The 20607-nt window shown below is 31.9% G+C and overlaps 3 protein-coding genes across 3 annotated transcripts; 1 reads left to right on the plus strand and 2 right to left on the minus strand.

Annotated features, from left to right (window-relative positions):
* Nucleotides 1-2756: 2756 nt before the first annotated feature.
* Svip (small VCP interacting protein) lies at nucleotides 2757-8055 on the minus strand. The gene is made up of 3 exons (XM_090113921.1): nucleotides 7893-8055; nucleotides 5038-5202; nucleotides 2757-3136 (listed from the first exon to the last, which is right to left on the minus strand). The coding sequence occupies exons 1-3, from the start codon at nucleotides 7950-7952 to the stop codon at nucleotides 3122-3124; spliced, it is 240 nt and encodes a 79-aa protein (XP_089970047.1). The 5' UTR covers nucleotides 7953-8055; the 3' UTR covers nucleotides 2757-3121.
* A 556-nt stretch (nucleotides 8056-8611) lies between these two features.
* LOC149899449 (ATP synthase subunit b, mitochondrial-like) lies at nucleotides 8612-12023 on the plus strand. Its single transcript, XM_090113899.1, has 5 exons — nucleotides 8612-8758; nucleotides 9192-9336; nucleotides 9789-9987; nucleotides 10922-11110; nucleotides 11812-12023. Exons 1-5 carry the CDS (start codon nucleotides 8731-8733, stop codon nucleotides 11983-11985), a joined length of 735 nt encoding a protein of 244 aa, XP_089970025.1. The 5' UTR covers nucleotides 8612-8730; the 3' UTR covers nucleotides 11986-12023.
* A 2190-nt stretch (nucleotides 12024-14213) lies between these two features.
* Nucleotides 14214-19626, minus strand: Ras64B (ras-like protein 2). The gene is made up of 5 exons (XM_090113523.1): nucleotides 19561-19626; nucleotides 18895-19067; nucleotides 17875-17962; nucleotides 16855-17066; nucleotides 14214-16300 (listed from the first exon to the last, which is right to left on the minus strand). Exons 2-5 carry the CDS (start codon nucleotides 18997-18999, stop codon nucleotides 16106-16108), a joined length of 600 nt encoding a protein of 199 aa, XP_089969649.1. The 5' UTR covers nucleotides 19000-19067; nucleotides 19561-19626; the 3' UTR covers nucleotides 14214-16105.
* Between the last annotated feature and the right edge of the window lie 981 nt (nucleotides 19627-20607).

Consider the following 20607-nt stretch of genomic DNA (forward strand, 5'->3'; position numbering starts at 1 on the left):
ATGCTGGTTATCAGATCGGTGAAGGACGATCTCCCACGGGCTCTTAGACCAATATGACAAGTGACATTTTTTGTCGATAAGTAAAGTAGGTACTCAAATATCTCTAGCGTCGAGTGATTCGACGAAATTCGAAACTGATTCGAGGAAATGCTCATGGCCTTAATAGAAAACCAGAAAAATATAGGCCTATTTTAACGGTTATAGTAAAAATTGTATTCCATACCTATTCATGTTACATATTGGCAGTAGTAGACTGGGGTAGAAGCCTTTGAAAATAATGAAAAGATAAAAAAAATCGCAGTCGGATGAAACCCATTAGAAAAGGAGGGGAATATGATAAAAATGTAAGGAAAAATAAATTACGGTCAATCCGAGTTCGGGAAGCGGGAGGGGGGAGCTTTTAAGAGAAAAAAATGGTTTCTCTCGATTTCCGTCAAAACTACAAGTCCTATAGAAAAAAGTTCAATGGCAAAGTTGTAGGTAATTAAAAGTTCTACAACTTTTGCATTCACAATTTTTTCACATAACCTAAAAATTTAGGTGAAAAATTCAAAAAACCAAGTTTTTGGTCTTTTATTTCTATCTACTTCAAAATTTATTTTTTTTCTACGAAATTTGGTGGAAACTTACTTTATTATGTCCCAAATACACTGTAATTTATTTGATTGAAAATATTTATTTTTTCGCCTTATTTTGAATTAATACCAAAAAAACAACCTAATTTTCAATCGAAAAGTCACCCGTCAAAATATCAGCTTTTTTCAAAAACTTGGAGTGCCTTTTATTCATTGAAATCTCTACTTTCATATGGTGTAAAAAAAATAAACACCACCATAGTAAATGTTCTCAGGAAATGCATACAAACAGTGTAATAATGAGCTTTTACTAAATCAGGCACACTTATCCAACTCTATATCTTCTCTTGTATCGGCTTTTCGGTAATATTTCAAAAGAAAAATAATTATCTGTTCTAAGTTTAATATTTTACAGCATATTCAAAAGCAAAATGATGTCGATAAAAACATTTCAGGTAGTTCGAGAAGTGTGCCTGATTTAGTAAAAGCTCATTTTCACACTGTTTGTATGCATTTCCTGAGAACATTTACTATGGTGGTGTTTATTTTTTTTACACCATATGAAAGTAGAGATTTTAATGAATAAAAGGCACCCCAAGTTTTTGAAAAAAGCTGATATTTTGACGGGTGAATTTTCAATTGAAAATTAGGTTGTTTTTTTGGTATTAATTCAAAATAAGGCGAAAAAATAAATATTTTCAATCAAATAAATTACAGTGTATTTGGGACATAATAAAGTAAGTTTCCACCAAATTTCGTAGAAAAAAAATAAAATTTGAAGTAGATAGAAATAAAAGACCAAAAACTTGGTTTTTTGAATTTTTCACCTAAATTTTTAGGTTATGTGAAAAAATTGTGAATGCAAAAGTTGTAGAACTTTTAATTACCTACAACTTTGCCATTGAACTTTTTTCTATAGGACTTGTAGTTTTGTCGGAAATCGAGAGAAACCATTTTTTTCTCTTAAAAGCTCCCCCCTCCCGCTTCCCGAACTCGGATTGACCGTAATTTATTTTTCCTTACATTTTTATCATATTCCCCTCCTTTTCTAATGGGTTTCATCCGACTGCGATTTTTTTTTGTTTCAAAAATTATCTACTCTAGTCTATAGGTACCTACATAAAATGTTCTCTGTATTTATGTTGGACTGTTGTAAAAACTTAGCAAAAAGTCTGCAAGCTAAAATATATCTTTCTAAAATTTGAAATAATAAGAAATATCTTAATTTTCTAGAATCTAGATTGATTTCTTGTTATTATTTGTTCAATTATGTTATTAATTAATAATCCATGATTATTATAATTATCATAAAATCGGATAAAGTATTTGATTGGACAGATTATATTCATATGTACTTATCTAGTTAAATAGGATTGTCTTTTATTCTTTGTATTCAATACAGATAAAGTTCAATAAAAATTAGGAGTAAAAATGTCCGATTTCCTTCATTGTTTTTTTAATTTACTTTGTTGAAATATAAGTAACAGTCCTCAATACCACTTTGATCGCATTTGATTCATTTTAATTTAGCGCAGTGCACACACAATCACATGACTTTGTTGGTAAAATATCAATAAAGCGATTGATATTAACACTTAGGCCGGTTGCAGAGCATCACCGACCATCAGTGCGTACGTCAGTCGCGCTTGTCATATGTATGGAAATACGCGTGCGTATATGGTCGGTCTAGCTCTTTAGGTCTAGCTATGAACGGTTTTATGAATTTCCATACATATGACAAGCGCGACTGACGTACGCACTGATGGTTGGTGAAGCTCTGCAACCGGCCTTATACTTTATAGACATTAAACAAAAAACGGTTTAACTTTAAGCGCGGGTTGTCTTTAATCTGGTTTTGTCGTATTTCACATTGACAACTATTAAAGTGACAAATCCCTGGTTTAAAGTTAGACTGTGTTTAAATTGTTTTGTGGTAAGACCATAAGATTTTGTTCACATTACAATTTAAAATATCTGATATTATTTGGATATAATATTTATTGACTACTCTCTACTAAAAGCTATTTGGTCAATATCTACGTGTTACATGTGTAGTTGCCGTCCAATTATACACTACAATTAAAAAATCTTATATAATACATAAAATTGCATCCGAAATATACAAAAAACAAAGAAACCTACATAGCATAATACTATAAATACAGAAAAAAAACAACCAAATACCCTCTTAAAATTTAATAACAATCAAAGCAAAAAAATCGTGAATAATTATAATTTAAAAACACTAACACGCCTTACAACAACGTTTAACTTAATTCATAATACCTTATTCATAATATACATTTTAATAAATTATTTAGCATAATATACAGAAACGTCGAAAGAGTTATAGAAAAGGTGTAGTGATGTATTGTAAAGAATTGAATCCAAAAATCGGTAAGCTCATAGACGATAGCATAGAGTCATAGACAATAGACATTGATATACATTATTGTTTGTGGTCGGTCCACAGATAACTAAGAATCTCAGTTCTTGTATTTATATTTCTCATTTGGTGTCTGGCTGCTGGTGCCTTGGGCCTGATCTCATTCGGCCGACCACTGTAAAAGAAACATACTGATTTTAAAACTGTTAAAAAAATCTAAAAGTACCTACATTAAAATACATATATGCATTGATGTAGAAATACTATTTTTTTTCTAAACAGCCGGTTTTTGAATTGAGAACTGATTTGATTAAGGTCTGAGAAAACATTGTCCCAAAAAAATTTTTTAAAGCAGCATTTTAAGAATGGTTTGATACGCTCTTCACGTCAAATACTCAATTCAGTAACCGACAGATGTACTTTTTGCCTTGAAATCTTTTCTTCTTTTCTAAAGAGAAATATTTCTGAGTGAGTTGAGAAAACTAGTTAGCCAATTTTGATTTTTTAGACACAGGAATCCATATAAAATACACACGACCGAGAAAGACGCTACGTATAAAAAATTAAAATAACAACACTGTTACAGTATTCAAAATCGGATAAGTGCAGTTGGACTCGTTGTTTCGTACAAATAACCTATTGAAGTGAAGCTTCTCTAAGTGTGTTGAGACTAAAATTTCAAGGTCGCATCATGGAAATATTGTCACGTCCGCGTCATGGAGAAAGGCGACGATTTTGATATCTTTGAATCTTGTCAAAGAAGTTTCACTTCTGACACGTATGTTAGGCATACACGCTCTTTTTTTCTTTCTTTAAAATATTTCTCCTTTTTATTTAAATTAGTATGAATAATATGTACTATAAATTACACCTTATTATTCTTGTAACAGTTGCTTTCTGTCGTATCCCTACATAGTACTTACACACTACACACGTTCACGAAGTCTGGGGATATTTAAATTTCATCAAACATCTAAAAATCTATGAAGAATTTGTGAAAAAATGGAAGAAGGATGGCTCAATTTAAGGTCTTTAATAAAAATTAAAAACATTTCATGTTTTTTTCTCTTCAAATGCTAAGTTTTCTCTCGAAAATAACACGGGGAGGTAAAAAAAAGAGTGTTATTGTCCCACACAAAGTGCATGGGCGAGGAATTCTACTCATGAACGAATGCCCCTTCGCATAAGGCGTAACGGCTGTATGTCTGTTTGCTTAGATCTAAATTACGTAACAGATTTTGATGGGGGTTTATTTCAATAGATTGTCTAGGTAAGTTTTCGTACAGAATTTATTTTAGATAAAACGAGCGAAGGCGCGGGCGGAAAGCTAGTTTTTATAAGAACTGACATAAACTTGATAATAATCAATAACGAGCAGACTGACGTATAATCACGTTTTTTATATCTTAATATTCATTCTATTTTCGTTTAATTATACTTTATCTGTTTTTAAGTGAATATTCTTAGAATCTGGGAAATCTGTAAAGCGTCTACGTGTTGCTGTTATCAATATTGTGGAAAATTTTTATTTTTTACCTAATAGCTGACCCGACAGACGCTGCAGCTGTCCCGTCCTCGCGCGAAATTTCCTAAGATTTTTTTTTTCATAAGATCCTTCTGACAATAACGAACACAACAAAAAAAATATCTTAATTGGTCGAGCCGTTCACGGGCGATGCCGTGACCAAGGGAAACAGGGATTCATTTTTTTTATATACATATAAAATTGCTTGAGAGCCCCCTTCAATATGTATTTTATTCTTATTTTTTGTATTTTTTGTTACAGCAGCAACAGATCCCTCCGTTTAAAGTAGGTCAAAATCGAGTTTAAAGAAGATGTTAAAATATTGTTTTAATTGCATAGCAGATATACATTTTTTATTATTTATCACTAGATAGTATACAACAAAGTCGCGTTCTCTGTCCCTATGTCCCTTTGTATGCTTAAATCTTTAAAACTACGTAACGGATTTTGATGCGGTTTTTTTTTTAATAGATAGAGTGATTCAAGAGGAAGGTTTTAGTATATAATTTATTATGTTTGGCGGAAAGCTAGTTTATTTATAAAACCCTCACCTTCAGAGTAGCTCCCCCCTGCTTAGCCAGCTCCTGTTCCCGCTGTTCCATCTCTTCAGCGCGCTGCTGCATGCGTTTAACTCGCTCGGGATCCTTCACCCCGCGGGCCGCTTCTTGGGCCCGACGCCGTTCAGCCGCTTCCACCTGCTGGCGACGTCTGGTCTCCTGGTAGTTTAATTTTTGAGGGGTCTTTAAATAACATAGTAAAAGTCGCTTCTCACGTCTGTATGTATGATTATATGTTTACGACTACAATCAAAGACAATTACATAGACATTTTTAACATTATTACAAATTTATATTACAATGTACAATTTATATTCATTGAAAAGTATAAAAATGCTACTAAAACAACAATTTATACAAGCTAACAACGGATTTGTATGCAGTTGTTTTTTTTTTTTTTAGATAGAGTGATTCAAGAGGAAGGTTTATAATTAGTTAGGTTTTAGACAAAGCGGGCGAAGCCGCGGGTAGAAAATTTTATTTGTAAAAGCTTTTTATTTATATAAGTGAAACTTTTATTCCATCGCATCGTATCAAACTTTTTCATCTATGTGTTGCATATCGTCTTACTGTCGGCCGCGGAGGAGGGGTTATGCTAAAGGTGCTTGTCAAAGCAATCGCCAGCAAATTATTAAGCACCACTATTGGCCTATTGCCTATAAAGGTCCGACTGCACTATGCGTCTAACTGATGCGACACGGCCGCGGCGCGCCGCTTTTGCCGAATGGTCAAATTCGTCCATGGCGCTCAGTTTCGGTGTAGCATAGTGCGTTGTGCCTCATACAATTTCTTAGAAAGAATATTAGCGTGTCGCGTCGCGTTGCTTACGCCTAGTGTGGTGAGACCTTAATGTGAAAAAGTTTAATTTTTACCGTGATTTTATAAAACCACGCAATGCTTTTATTTTTTATTATAATTATACCATAGACAATATTTTTAAAACATCTACCTACTTTATCAAAATCACTGCTTTATCAATTAATATACTTATAGGCAATTGGCTTTTTAATACTTTTGTTCACCTCGTTTATTGACATTAATATTACACTATAATGCTATAAGCAAGTTATTATTAGTCAATACTCAATAGGCCATACAGAGCGAGTAGCCTCGTGAAGTATTTTCTGCGATAAGTATCTCGGTCATTGTAAACATAGCTTTACCGAGGGATACGCGTAAGTGTGGCATAAGCCACTATTTTCCACAGTCCAAGCTGCTATGCGGAGGAACGACTGCATAAATACAGTGACTCATAGACATTGGCGTCTATGAGTCACTGTATTTATGCTTCATTTTCACATTATTATTGAATTCTCAAAGAAATGTCAAAGACAAGCAGTGGTCAGTTTGTTATTAAAGAGATGTGAAAACATAGGAACTAGTAGAAGATTTGACTATAGAAGTAATTAAACTAAAAATTTGAGAGGGGGGGAAAAGAAGATCGAGCAGCGAAACGAGCGAACTTGGGACAGCCATCTGGACGCCGTCCAGTTTGGCGTCCTAGGTACCGCTGGAAAGACGAAATCGCCAAAGATCTGCGCACCCTCCAAATCGGCATGAACTGGCATGAGATGGCGCAGGATAGGGTAAAATGGAGGCTCTTATTGTTGGAGGCCAAGACTCACTTTAGGTCCCTGCGCCACTCTAGTAAGTAAGTAAGTACATATATATCAAACAAGGGGGTAATTCTAGGGTGGAAAAGGGATGGTGCTACACAACCTATATAGCTCTGTCTTTTTCCAACAATGGAAATAATGCTGCTTTAAGATTCCATGGTAAACCCAGGACCTTATTTATACTTTATCATATGATTATTAGCTATAACACATCTAAAAAGACAATATCGAGGGTAGTTTTTTCATTTGTGAATCAAAATAGACTTTAAAAAGTGGCACTAAGAACCTTTCCAACTGTTACTTTGTGCAAAATAATAATTATTGAAAAAGTGTATTCAGTTTACAAAATATCTAAGTATACGAAAGGACAACCAGTGATATGTAGCATTTTTTTTATTTATACTTCGGAGTTGCGTATTGTGCCGTCAAATGTCTACCAACTAATTAATTTCTACTTGTGCTTATCTAATCTAAATTAGGATAGTAGTGAGATTTAAAAAAATAAAAGACACCTAACACCTGTGAACATGCAACAGCTATTACATTGTTTTATTTTTGCGACAAAAAGTGGCCTATGTCAACACAATCTATACCAATATTATAAAGCTGAAGAGTTTGTTTGTTTGTTTCAATGCGCTAATCTTGGGAACTACTGGTCCGTTTTGAAAAATTCTTTCGGTGTTAGATAGCTCATTTATCGAGGAAGGCTATAGGCTATATATCATCACGCTACGGCCAACAAGAGTGGAGCGGAGCAGCTAGTGTAACAATATTGAAACACTTAAGGAAAATATATGGAAATTTTTAATACCCATTAAATATGATTTATTTCTTTGACATTTAAAGGATTAGCTTTTATTTACTGTATCATTATGGATTAGATAAAGGATAATGATAAGTTATAAATAGATAAAATAACAGGATTAGGCACGTGTCACCTGAATTACGTATTAATTGAAATTAATAATATAAATATTAGCAACAGACAACAAAAGTATTATAAACGCTCACCTTATAATACCGTCCTATCTTATTAAATCAAGTTAGATATTGGTATTAATTTAATCTAATCTAAACCAGAACATGTTATTAAAACACGTATTGACCAGAAAACCAAACCTACATGCAAAATTGTTTTACCTACGTAAATATTACAACAAAAAATATGTTAAATAGATCATAATAATTTCGCATACCATCCATAAAAAAGGTATAAGAACTAAACACACTTACTGTGTCTGGAGTTAGCACATCTGAGGCTGATGGCTTACAACAGGACGTAATAATCCCCATATTTTCGTACAAAATAATAATTATTTCTTGTTTGAAAACTTCGTAAACACATTACATTACATTCTTCCAATATCAATAATGTCGAAACTCAATTTGACATTTAGCGTTACGTCGTAAAATACTCGCACTAATCGGTAATCGATATTTCTCATTTATGTTTAATTTATTTTTTATATAATTTTGCGCTTTAAAATAAAAACACATAGAAGCAAATTACAGAAAGAGATTAGGAAATGAAAATAAAACCAAAGAAATTACACAGTAACTATAAAATATATTCGGTTGCGACATCGTTGCAACGACTAACCATCATCTTCCATATATTATTAATATTTGCCATTTTCCTTTTGTTTATCAAAGAGAATAATAATTATTAGTATGAGTTTTTACCACTAGATTTATTAGCCACTCAAGGAAATGTATTGAGATACAATTTCGCACAATTGGATCAATAAAGTTCAATTTGTTGCCAGATACCTGAAAGTTTTATACTTTTTGTAACCACTTCGCTTTTTAACAGTAATGTTTAATTATTTTAATACATACAAAGTCTTTTTTTTAATTCTATTATATCCTTTTTCGGTGTGTTAAATATCCCGAGTATACAATCTATTTTTATTTATCGATAGTCTACAACAGCTACACACCCAACACTAATATGTCAATATTATAAAAATATCCGATTTTAGTTTGCGGTTTACGAACATCACTAATGCAAAGTACTATTCTGTGGGACTGTCGGAAAATTAAATTTTAAAGACTAAAATACGCTTTAAATATGCTATCTCGTGTGGCTTTGCGTTCAGGTATGTATTTCAATTTAACTTTAAATTTATGGAATCATAGAATACATAAAAATGAAAATTAACCTTGGTGTTCGGGTGGTTTCAGGTTTATGTAATCGTCTGTTTGACAAGTGCCTACCGTGTTTTAAAAAGTTAATGTTCTTTTTTTGAAAGATAAATAAATTATTAAACCTTCACAATCGGGTGGCCTCATACGACATTAATTAACTATTTTAATTGTAACATAACATTTAAAAATAATTGTAAAAAGTAACCTTTAAAATCTCACTGATAAGCGAAAAAATTTAAACAAATTCGCATCAAGTTACTCATTTGTTCGATGTTCAAAACCTACAGACATTAGATCGATATCATTGTTCATACCATAGTTGGTATTACAAGTAGCATTAGGTAATAGACATTATTTTGATTGGTTGCTATCAAATATTCTCAGTATTGGCCCGGCAGTCCACTCCAACAGCCCTCGTAGCTCGTACCTCCAGCTCCGAGGTTTCTGGAGTGCGAGATGAGAAGAACTTCCCCAGACCAGTCAGGGGTGAACCTGGCAAAGTCAGACTCGGATTCATTCCTGAAGAATGGTAATATTTAATTATATATCTATTTATCAATATCTAAAGCTATATTTTATATCTAACTATTAAAACAATAAAAATTCTACATTTCAAATATTATAAATAAAATTTGTGACCAACCATTATCATTGGATTTCAATGGAATGATTTAGATTTTTTTCCAATTGGAGTATTATAACTAGGCTTAAACTTTGCAAACGCTATCAATTGTAACAAGTCCACAATCTAAATCTATAAATATTGTATTTTTTAGAAATTAATAAGAACAGATATTAACCTTTAAAACCATTGTATCAAATAATGACTATAATAATATACCAATCCTATTTCTATATCAGTTAAGCTAACAAGTTATTTTCCTTTAAATGATCCACGAAATAAAAACTTCAATAACATTTTCTTTGCAACTTATACAATATAATTACACAATATTTTAATCTTGTAATTACTTATTCCAGGTTCCAATTCTTCCACTCAAAGACCGGTGTGACTGGACCGTACACATTCGGTGTTGGTCTGATGACCTACCTCTTTAGCAAGGAGATCTATGTCATGGAACATGAGTACTACACTGGTCTGTCTATCTTGCTGATGGTCTACTATGGTACCACCAGGATGGGTCCTAAAATCGCTGCTTGGTTGGACAAGGAAGTTGACGTACGTTGAAATGTATAATTTATTGAAATACTAGCGGTCCGCCCCGGCTTCGCCCGTGGTACATATTTATGTCTTCTCTACATAAGAACCATCCTGGTACTTAAAGGAATCTAATAAAAAAAGAATTATCGAAATCGGTCCACCCGTTCTCGAGTTATGCGCTTACCAACACATTTTGCGATTCATTTTATATTATAGACAATAGGAAGCTGCTCTGAACTATATGTTAATATAGTGCCCTGCGGTTTTACCCGCATTGCTCCACTCCTGTTGGTCTTAGGGTGATGATATATAGCCTATAGCCTTCCTCGATAAATGGGCTAACTAACACCGAAAGAATTTTCCAAATCAGGAACAGTAGTTCCTGAGATTAGCGCGTTCAAACTAACAAACACTCTTCAACTTTAAAATATTAGTATAGACTTAAGATTAATTTAATTGATTTAACAAAACCTTTTCCACATATAAGGTATGGTTTGATTCAATCTTAATGGCGAAAGTTAGCTGCGAGTGCACATACAACCAGTAAAAGTCTAATTGTTTAACTAAAGTTGATTTCTGCACATTGTAACGTACGATGTTCTGAGCTGCCATTAAATTTGATTCATACTGTACAATGTTTTGAATAAAATTATATGAATAAATGTAAAACATAACACTTCAATATTTTCACATAATGTCCATTTGTGCAAGATAATAAATAACTATTGAAACTTTTTATTTACATTGAATTCATTATAATAATAATAATAATTCATTTATTTATTGTAACATCCTTGGTCCACTTGTTAGTAACAATATTCTTATCCTAGGTTAGTAACAATACATAAATTTTATTCTAGTTTATTTATTATGTTACTTATTATGAATTATATTAATTTTCATTAGATAAAATATTTTATTCATTAACAATCTTCATTAATCAACCTTCCAGAAAATTGAAACCGACCTGAACCAAGGGCGCGTAGACACCATCAAACATTTGGAAGAAGCCATTGAAACAGAGAAAGATGCGCAATGGAGGGCCCAAGGTCAGGAACTGCTCATCCAGGCTAAAAAGGAGAATGTTCTGCTGCAATTGGAAGCCGCTTATAGGGAACGCCTCATGAACACCTACCAGGAGGTAATGTGGTCTTGTTTATGGCTAAAATTAGAATAATGAAGGAACACAACATAAAAAGTTAATTTGTGGAACAAACTACGTTTTTTAGATATATATATACCAGTTTAAATAAATATTGCGTCAAATTTGCGCATTCTATTTTGATAAAACAATTATTTTTATTTCCATTTTGGATTTTCATTAATTGTTATTATACAAGTAGTTTCTCAGTAAACAAGTACCTAACTCAAGATCCTTTTCTTAGTTAAAACTAACCTAGTAACAATTTAGTCTAAAAACATTTTAAATGCAACCCTATTATTATTAACTATTTATTTTAATGTTAGATTTGGGGTCAAATCAAAGTTCTGCTGTTGCCATTTAAAAATATTTTTAAAACTTATGTTCACAGTAAACATAATATGAAATTGACTGACCAGTTGGCTTGGTTGGTAGTGGCCCTGCCTTCCAAGCCAGAGGTTGTGGGTTCGATTCCCACCCGGGGCAAATATTTGTGTGATGAACGTAGATGTTTGCTCTGTGTCTGGGTGTTAATTATCTATATAAGTATTTATTTAAAATTATATAATATTATGTATATTTATCAGCAATCTGGTTTCCATAATACAAGCGAAAGCTTAGTATGGGATCAGATCGTGCCATGTGTGAAAATTGTCCTGAAATATTTAATATTTATTTATTTAAATATCTTTTTTCAACAGGTCAAGCGTCGTCTTGACTTCCAACTCGAAAAGGCAGTTCTAGAACGTCGCTTTGAACAGAAGCACCTCGTTGACTGGGTTGTAACCAATGTAACCAAGGCCATTACACCAGACCAGGAGAAGCAGACCCTGGACCGCTGCATTGCAGACCTCGCTGCTCTTGCTAATAAGTGAATAGAATGTTGTAAAATAAATATTTAATCGTGATAGTTTATTGGTGTTTTATTGGAATAAAATGTTTTTTTTTGCTCAAACTTTTCTTAAAATTCCTCCCCCTGAGAGCGAGCGCGCACGAGCAACTTTGTCTCCGCAACTATTTTGTCTCTCCCATCAATTTGTATGGGGAGTTGCGTCGCTACGTGGGCGCACTTTCATACTAGCCCATGGGTGAAGAGACAAAATAGTTGCGGAGACAAAGTTGCTCGTGCGCGCACTGTCTGAAACTTCTAGTTTGTATTAAAAAGTCGCTTCGAGTACTAGAGTGTATGCATACTCGATTTAAGATAAAAACTTGATTTCTATAACATTTTTTGTTTAAATTGACGCTTCGAATCTATACTAATAGTAATATTATAAAGCTGAAGAGTTTGTTTGTTTGTTTGAACGCGCTTATCTCGGGAACTACTGGTCCGATTTGAAAAATTCTTTCGGTGTTAGATTGCTCATTTATCGAGGAAGGCTATAGGCTATATATCATCACGCTACGATCAACAGGAGTGGAGCCACAGGGGTGAAACCGCGCGGAGCAGCTAGTATTAGATAAAAAGACGCATGCAACCCACAGGCCACTGCAATTGCATCCCACATTAAATACCTACATCGTGAATAATATACTCTCAAGAATTCCAACTTAATCTGAAATAAATGATATGAGCAAGGAACTAAAACTAAAGGATAACTGTAGGTAATAAAAAATCCAATACATTTTCATGTTACTTTATTTTACGCTACAATATTACCTTAACAACAGTTTAGTCAGGCTCCAGTGCCTTAGGTTAAAGCTCTTTCATTATACCACAATAAAATACGTACAGTTCATAAATAAATAAAAAACTGCTAATACATAAATACGTTCTTTTTCAAGTCAAATAGGTACGAAAATTTTCATACTTCTTGCTCGACTTCCTGTACGTCAAATTTTTTATTCAGGTAAAGTTAAACTGGTTTACTTGAAGGTAATTTCATTTAAAATATTTATCAGCATTATTTATAAAATACCTAGTTAGGTAGGTACTTATATTTTCAACATCAAAAAATTACCATATACAACTTCTTTAATTTTGTTGATATATTGACCAAGTGGTTGTTTAAACATAATGGGTCTTATATTTATTATTAGAACAGGTTTCCCATGGTACTAGACATTATGTGATACTTTATTCTACCCATTTATTGGATCACTGAAATGTAATAACAATTACTTTAAATACAAATGGCTAGTTGTAAATACATTTCAACGGCAACTACAGAACAATATCAAAAGGTATAATGTATAAGAATGTAAACATTATAAATTACATTATTTACAATGATATAAAAACGACATTGTAAAAAATATTACAAAAACAAGGTATGCAAAAAAATTTACATTATCTGTGTACACGGTGGAAAAAAAATTGCCGCCAAAACTGGCACTATGTAAAGCTTAAAAATATTGTAAACGTTTATCAAAATCTGTGCACATAAACTTGTGATTTCGCAAAAAATCCGTACAAACAAATAATAATAATAATATAAAAATATATATTCATTACACTAATGCCTTAACTATTTATAATATTGTAAATTATGTTATTGGTTTACTTGTGTTAAGTTACAATAATTCGTCAATGCTAGAAAATTGTGAACATACAAAACATGGAGTGTAGAAGTGGTGTACATCTCTAATCACCAGAAACTTTATAATTAATTATAATTATAAAGTCAGCAATGGTAAGGATAAAAAAATCTTGTGAAATTAAGTTGTGTAACACATCTATATCCATGTTTCTATAATTATGTAGATTTCCTTTACACCTCTACACTCATCATTAAAATCAACCTCTTTTGCAATATTGTATTTTAATGTTAAAAAAAGCAAATAATTTGCAGATGCAAAAAGCCGTCAAACTGGAATTACCAGTTCTTCACTTTAACAAATAGTGAATTCATGAATGGATGCCGTATAAAAAAATCTTAACCTGAATGAAAACTTTACATCCATAATCTCACAATGACATGAACTCAAAGTTCTATATAACATTGACGTAATAATATAAACAACGACCATTACAATACCTAATACATTTAGATACAAAAACTTATACTAGTTAGTTACGTTTATTACCTCGCAGTGTAAAAGGTACTTTGATTTCTAAACGAAACGCACTTTGGTATTAATAAATTTATTGTTAAAGAGTACATAATATAGGTATTTGTTAAACGAGTTACGATATTTTACCGATTTTAAATCGCAATTTTACTATACAAAAGCACTTTTTGGCCATACATGTTACGTAAAATCCGTTGATATTAATTTCGAGCAGTAAAACGGCAATATCCTTTTTGATTGGCATTTATTTTAGAGGAGCCATTTACTTTGTAATGAATCGAAATTCTTTAGTGAACACAAAACAACATTTTTAGTATTAAAAAAGTTTTAGAAAAAGCAAAATATAACCTTACCTACCATTTTTTTTTTAATTTAGAGATGCTATTCAGTTTAATAACTGACCATATTCAATTGAGACTAGATTCAACGGATTTCCTGACATGGTGTGTGACATGAAAATAATAACAAAGATACATCTATGCAAATTACTTACCGACTACGTGACATCAATTAAAAGCACGTACTAATTAAAAGTTAACATATGATGGCAACACAAAGGATAATATAATAGACAACATCGCATAATATTAGACATACTTAAGTTTTTTCCATTGATTAATTTGTAATTTGTACAAATAGCATTAGCTCGTTAGACTTTCATTGCACTCAAATGTATTAGGAAAACGATATTTCTTCGCGATAAAGAGATAAGGTTACGGAAAATGTAATTGTATGTTCTGAAAAGTCTTTATAACATTTTGTAAATTCTCTTTTGACGTATGTATCCACTTTATTGTAATCTTAAAACGATAACTATCGAACGTAACTGCGTAATGCGCATTTTACCTATAAAATAATCTGTTATATCCACAAATACATACATAGAAGTAAGGTTCATATGTTATAAAAACATACATATTATGACCAAGTTCACAGTTTATTGTTTCAAAACAATAATTTTGAATGTTTAAAATAAACCTGTTATTGCATCATAAAGCCTAAAACTTATTATCCATCTTGTGCGACTTAAGCACCATGATCTGTGCTTAAAATACTGAATATTATGTGATGTATTCATAATGAAATAAATATACAATAATAAAAACTACGCCCATCTAAAGTAAAGCTTACGTGTATGAAATATTAAAACTAATGTGACAGCTGCTTTGGGAAAAACGAAATTCGTATAAATATATTATTTTTTTTATATATTTTGATGGCAATTTCTGAGTAGATATTGCCAGTTCCAAGTTGAAAACACTTTATAATAGATTGATAAATAATAGAATAGAACTAGAACGAAATTATATGGCTTAATTATTAAATTGAAATTATTTTTATTAAGTAGACAGAAATATAGACATAATTATAAATAAACCAAAATAGCTGTCACAAGTTCATAAATATTATAACTTACGCTATGGGACAATAAATAACAAAAAAATGCTCTTCGCGTGGTCACAAACAACCTATATAGAACTAAAAATAAACATCCGTTTTATTTGCATATAATATAGCAGGTAACATTTGTAAGAATTTGTCAAAAAAAATCATATTGTTAATTTTTTTTTCGTATTCATGTCAAATACAACGCCTATGCAATTGAAGACTTGCAAAGTAAAAACTGTTTACAGAATATAAGCATAAAATGTTATAGACCAATTAGCAAAACAAAATTTTTAGTTTTCCAATTAGCAAAACTGAAAATTATTTCATTAAGCGATTCATAAGGGCTTCTAAACAAAGCGAAGTCTAGATGAATACATAAATTTTTACTTTAGTGTACTTTTCTCATGTCATTAGACAGTACAAATTACCCTTAAAATCTCAAACAGTCGACAGCTAACATACAGCTGCCTTTACACAACTACAATTTTAGTATAAAACATTAATTTTAAGTTTTAACCTTGTAATTTTTATCCATACAAAAATGCCGTTACAAAAATCGCCTATATTACCTGCCATTGTCCAACCGTCAGTCCGTTACAAGATAGTGCATTTCTTCTTTTTGTTCCTGTGTTCAGATTTAATATGGATCCTTTCAGCTTCTTGGAAGCGTCTCACAAGACGAACAAGCTCGTGGAAGGCTTGGTCTACATTCATTCTCGCTTTGGCACTGCATTCAATGTATGGGATCTTGAGTTGGCGGGACAGGGCTTGTGCTTCGTCTAGTGTTACCTGAAATGAACATTGCAGAATTAATATTAAGAGCTGATTTTTCAATCCTTGGTTAAAACTTATTCGTCGAATAATGTATAAAACTACCATTTTAAAAACGTATTCTAATTGTCCGTATTTGACAGTTTAAGTGACATTTTAATATTATCCTGTAATACTTTATTGAACGGATAAGTTTTATCCAAGCATTGAAAAATCAGGCCTAAGTGTATGTTATTCCAATTATGTATGCGAAAAATTTCAAGATTAGAGATGTCCTTTCCTATCTTTCGCTTACCTCAGCAGCATACATTCTGTTCTTTTTATCGGTTTTTACGTGTCTATAGATTTACGTTCATTGTTCATCATTGTCTGTCTCAAATCTCAATGAATATGAAATATTATTTTCATGATTATTTCATTATTATTGTATCAATGCATCTTAATTATTTTTTTCATTATATTTTAAAGTTTTCATCTAAATTACCCTCTACTTTAATTAAATTGAATGAGACAAAAGCACTTAATCACCTAACAGCCTTGCCACAATTCTAAGCATGCAAAAAAAAACTAACCACTCTCTGATGCTCCAAATCAGCCTTATTCCCGACCATCAGCATGGGGAACTCATCTCGATCCTTTACCCTGAGTATCTGCTTGTGGAACTTGAAGAGCTCGTCAAAGCTAGCGTGGTCAGCCACAGAGAACACGAGAAGGAAACCTTCACCAGAACGCATGTATTGTTCGCGCATAGCACTGAATTCCTCTTGCCCGGCTGTGTCGAGGACTGTGGAAGGTATTGTCTATTTAGAAATTTTTTTAGAAAGTAAGTTATTTGTCTGAAGCTTCGTTTGAATGTGAAATGCGAAAATGTTGGCTGAGTAACATAATATGTAACAATTTTACTAAAATTTTGTGTTGATCAAATTGTCGGTTGAAGATGTGAGTAACTGTGCTTGAAAGGTAAGTTAAAATTTATGTATCTATAAATCACAACTAGCTGTGACCTCCGGCTTTTTCTGCGTTCGTCGACGGAAGGTTTTATCCCTTATTTGATCTCAAGGGGTTGATTTTTGAAAAGAAAAAACCTGTTTTATATCTTCAATTTTTTGCATTACATATTTCATACAAATTGATGCATTGATTTATATTAAACTAGCTTTCCGCCCGCGGCTTCGCCCGCGTTTCAAAGAAAAACCCGTTCCCGTAGGATTTCCGGGATAAAACCTATCCTATGTCTTTTCTCGGGTATCAAAATATGTCTATACCCAAATTCATGCAAATTGGTTCAGTAGTTAAGGCGTGATTGAGTAACAGACAGACAGACAGAGTTACTTTCGCATTTATAATATTAGTATGGATGTAACACACCCAGTCTTTTGCATTTCAAATTGCCACATATGTAATAAAAAATTACTTAAAACAAGTCATAAATCAATGTTTACTTCATTTGGAAATGATAAATACAACAATTTTATCATTCTATTAACCAGAAACTTGCTTTTCCTTTACCATAGAAGGTGTCATGTTTTCCTCATGAATCAAATAACTATAAATGAATCAATGTGTTGCTCGCTTAAATAATAAGAACTTACTATCAAGTTTCGCTGGAATATCGTCAATGACGCATTGTTTGGTGTAGCTGTCTTCAATGGTGGGGTCATAATCCGTTACGAAATAACTCTGAAAATATGGCAATTAACATTAATTAGTGTTTCGTTTATCACTTTTTGTTTAAGAGGTGTTGTAGCAAGATGGTGTAGGATAAATTGAGATGGGCAAGATAAATCTATGTATATAACATTCTCATGTCGTAGAGATTTTCTTTCACTAACAAGTTAAAATAATATAATAATCAGTAAGATTAATTAGGTATTATATTTTTTGTGTATATTCAATAGAGATTGTAATTTTTTTCAGTGTCCTGTTGCAGTTGATGGATGAATTTATCCATCAAAACGATGATGTGAACACCAAGAAATATAGTGACAAACATATTTAGGATTCAAATCAATGGATGTTAAGACTATTTTTGTTTAAATTAAGATAATTTTTTAATGCAATTAAAAAAGCTTGGTTAACAAGTTATCAACAAATAACATTATTTAAAGAATCAGATCTATGAAATTCTTTAATTCAGCATGATGATGTCATACCTAATAAAAACAAAGACTTTATAGATTATCTTTGTTTATATAATTATGATAATTTTTAGGAAAGAAGTGATCATGATCAATATTAATTTTAGATTTAAATTAATTTTATAAGTAAGTAATAATTAATTTGGTTTAGGAATATATTCTCAATGCATCAAAGAGTTTTATTAGCTCAAAGGTAGTATGTTATTACAATAGTTGTACATGTGTGGAGATAATAAAAATTATGGAAGAATTCATGACATGAAATACACAGTGGGCGGCGTCTTCAATGCTATCACCTTGGCATAACATCAGCAGCACTATTTATATACATGATACTATACATGTGAAAACGCCATTAACAAACTTGCAATATTACAAAGAAACATTTCAGTTTTCAAAATAGCTCTCGGCAAGTCCTAGGTAAAGCCAAACATACGTCTCGTAGGCGTAGACTTTACAAATACGGAAAAATACCTGTATAAACTGAATTGTTATAGCACTTTTTCCAACTCCACCGCCGCCAACCACAACAAGCTTGTATGTTTGCGCTTGGTTTGGTCTATCTCCTGGTCGCGACATTGTAAAAATATATAATTTCGCTAAAAACTACCGAAATTCACGAAATTTATCTAATTTCCGACTTGACGGTCACGGATAGACATGGGTAGGTAATGCGTGTAATAGTACAAAAGTAACATCACTTTGACACGTAATGCAACATCACGCATTACGCATCAGTTACAAACATCACTCGCATCACTCACTTTTTTTTATTTTGTTTTACATTTGCTTGCGTTCATTATAATTATTAACAAACAACATAAAGTACGTGGCCACTGGCCAAGTATGAAGGAAAATCAACTACATTTTTTAAATATTTACTTAAATTGTAATTTTACGATATGTAATAACTAATAAGTATTGCAGTTATTATTGCTATTTTTCAATATGATCTGTAATACTTCACATATCACCATTAATATAATATAAACCTCAGATATAAACATTATAATATTATTAATGTCATCATTTCATTAAAAATCGATCGGGTAATGTGTGATGTTACGGAGTAATATCACTTCCGTGGAAGAGATGCGTGATGTTGCATTACTATTTGACGTACTGTTTTGCGCATGTCTAGTCACGGATGACGGATGATTCAATTACAATTTACAAGACAATTCCGGTTCACGCAACATACAAACTGTCAGTTGACAGCAGTTGACAGAGGACTGATCAGAGAATGATCAATGAACTGGAACTGACTGAGTAAAATAAAATTACAGATGACTCATTGAGAAAAGTTACCAAAACACACTCAATAAAAGAAGTACATAATTTGAATTAAAATTACGTATAATGCCGCTGTGAAAAAAACTTATTTAATAAATTGAAACAATCAAGCAACCATTACCAATTTATTTTGTAAGTGGTGGATAAATACGTACAGATATATTGTAATATACTTAGAATCTCATAATTGAGAATTATCGTTATATTAACATTCAATTTCTTTTTGTCAATTGTTTTATGTTTTATTATTTTCCACAATTATTATCAGAAAATCAGTTTTATGGTGAGGATTATTATGGGGTAGCTTAGATCATTAAGTAATGGATAACACTCGCAGGCGTTTCCCCTTTTGCTGAGGTATAAGATTATTCGAATCGAAAAATCTTATGCTTTCATAAAAACTACTTGCGTAATCGATTACAAACACTCTGCGTATTCGTAAAACATCGAAAGGACGTCTGCGAGTGCTCCGCTAAAAATGCCGTTTTGCACTGTCAAGTCTTACAGAAGCAATTCAAACATGTCGAATATTAAAAAAGATGGAATAACCTTTAATTTGTGTATATTTTTTTATTTTTTAACGTACATTTCTAATTAAATGCAATTTCTAATAATCGTCGATGTATCGTTTAGCGATATGATCAAGACAAATAATCGAGTCATATTTCGAGAGAGAAAGAGACGAGACTATCATGGAAAGAAAATATACAAATTTAATCTTTATCTACTAAGAGAGAAAGTTGAATTTAAAACGCGATAATGAACCGCATTCCTTACGAGACTATCTTTTAAAGAAATACAAATTTAATCTTTATGATCTAAGTTATAAAGTTGAATTTAGAACGCGATATTGAACCACACTCCCCACGAGACAACTTGGAATGAAATACAAAT

The sequence above is a fragment of the Colias eurytheme genome, chromosome 20 (assembly GCF_061535395.1).
Source record: "Colias eurytheme isolate Ceu_HAF_F1 chromosome 20, ilColEury1 Martin Lab GWU primary, whole genome shotgun sequence".
In the NCBI taxonomy this organism is placed as follows: Eukaryota; Metazoa; Arthropoda; class Insecta; order Lepidoptera; family Pieridae; genus Colias; species Colias eurytheme.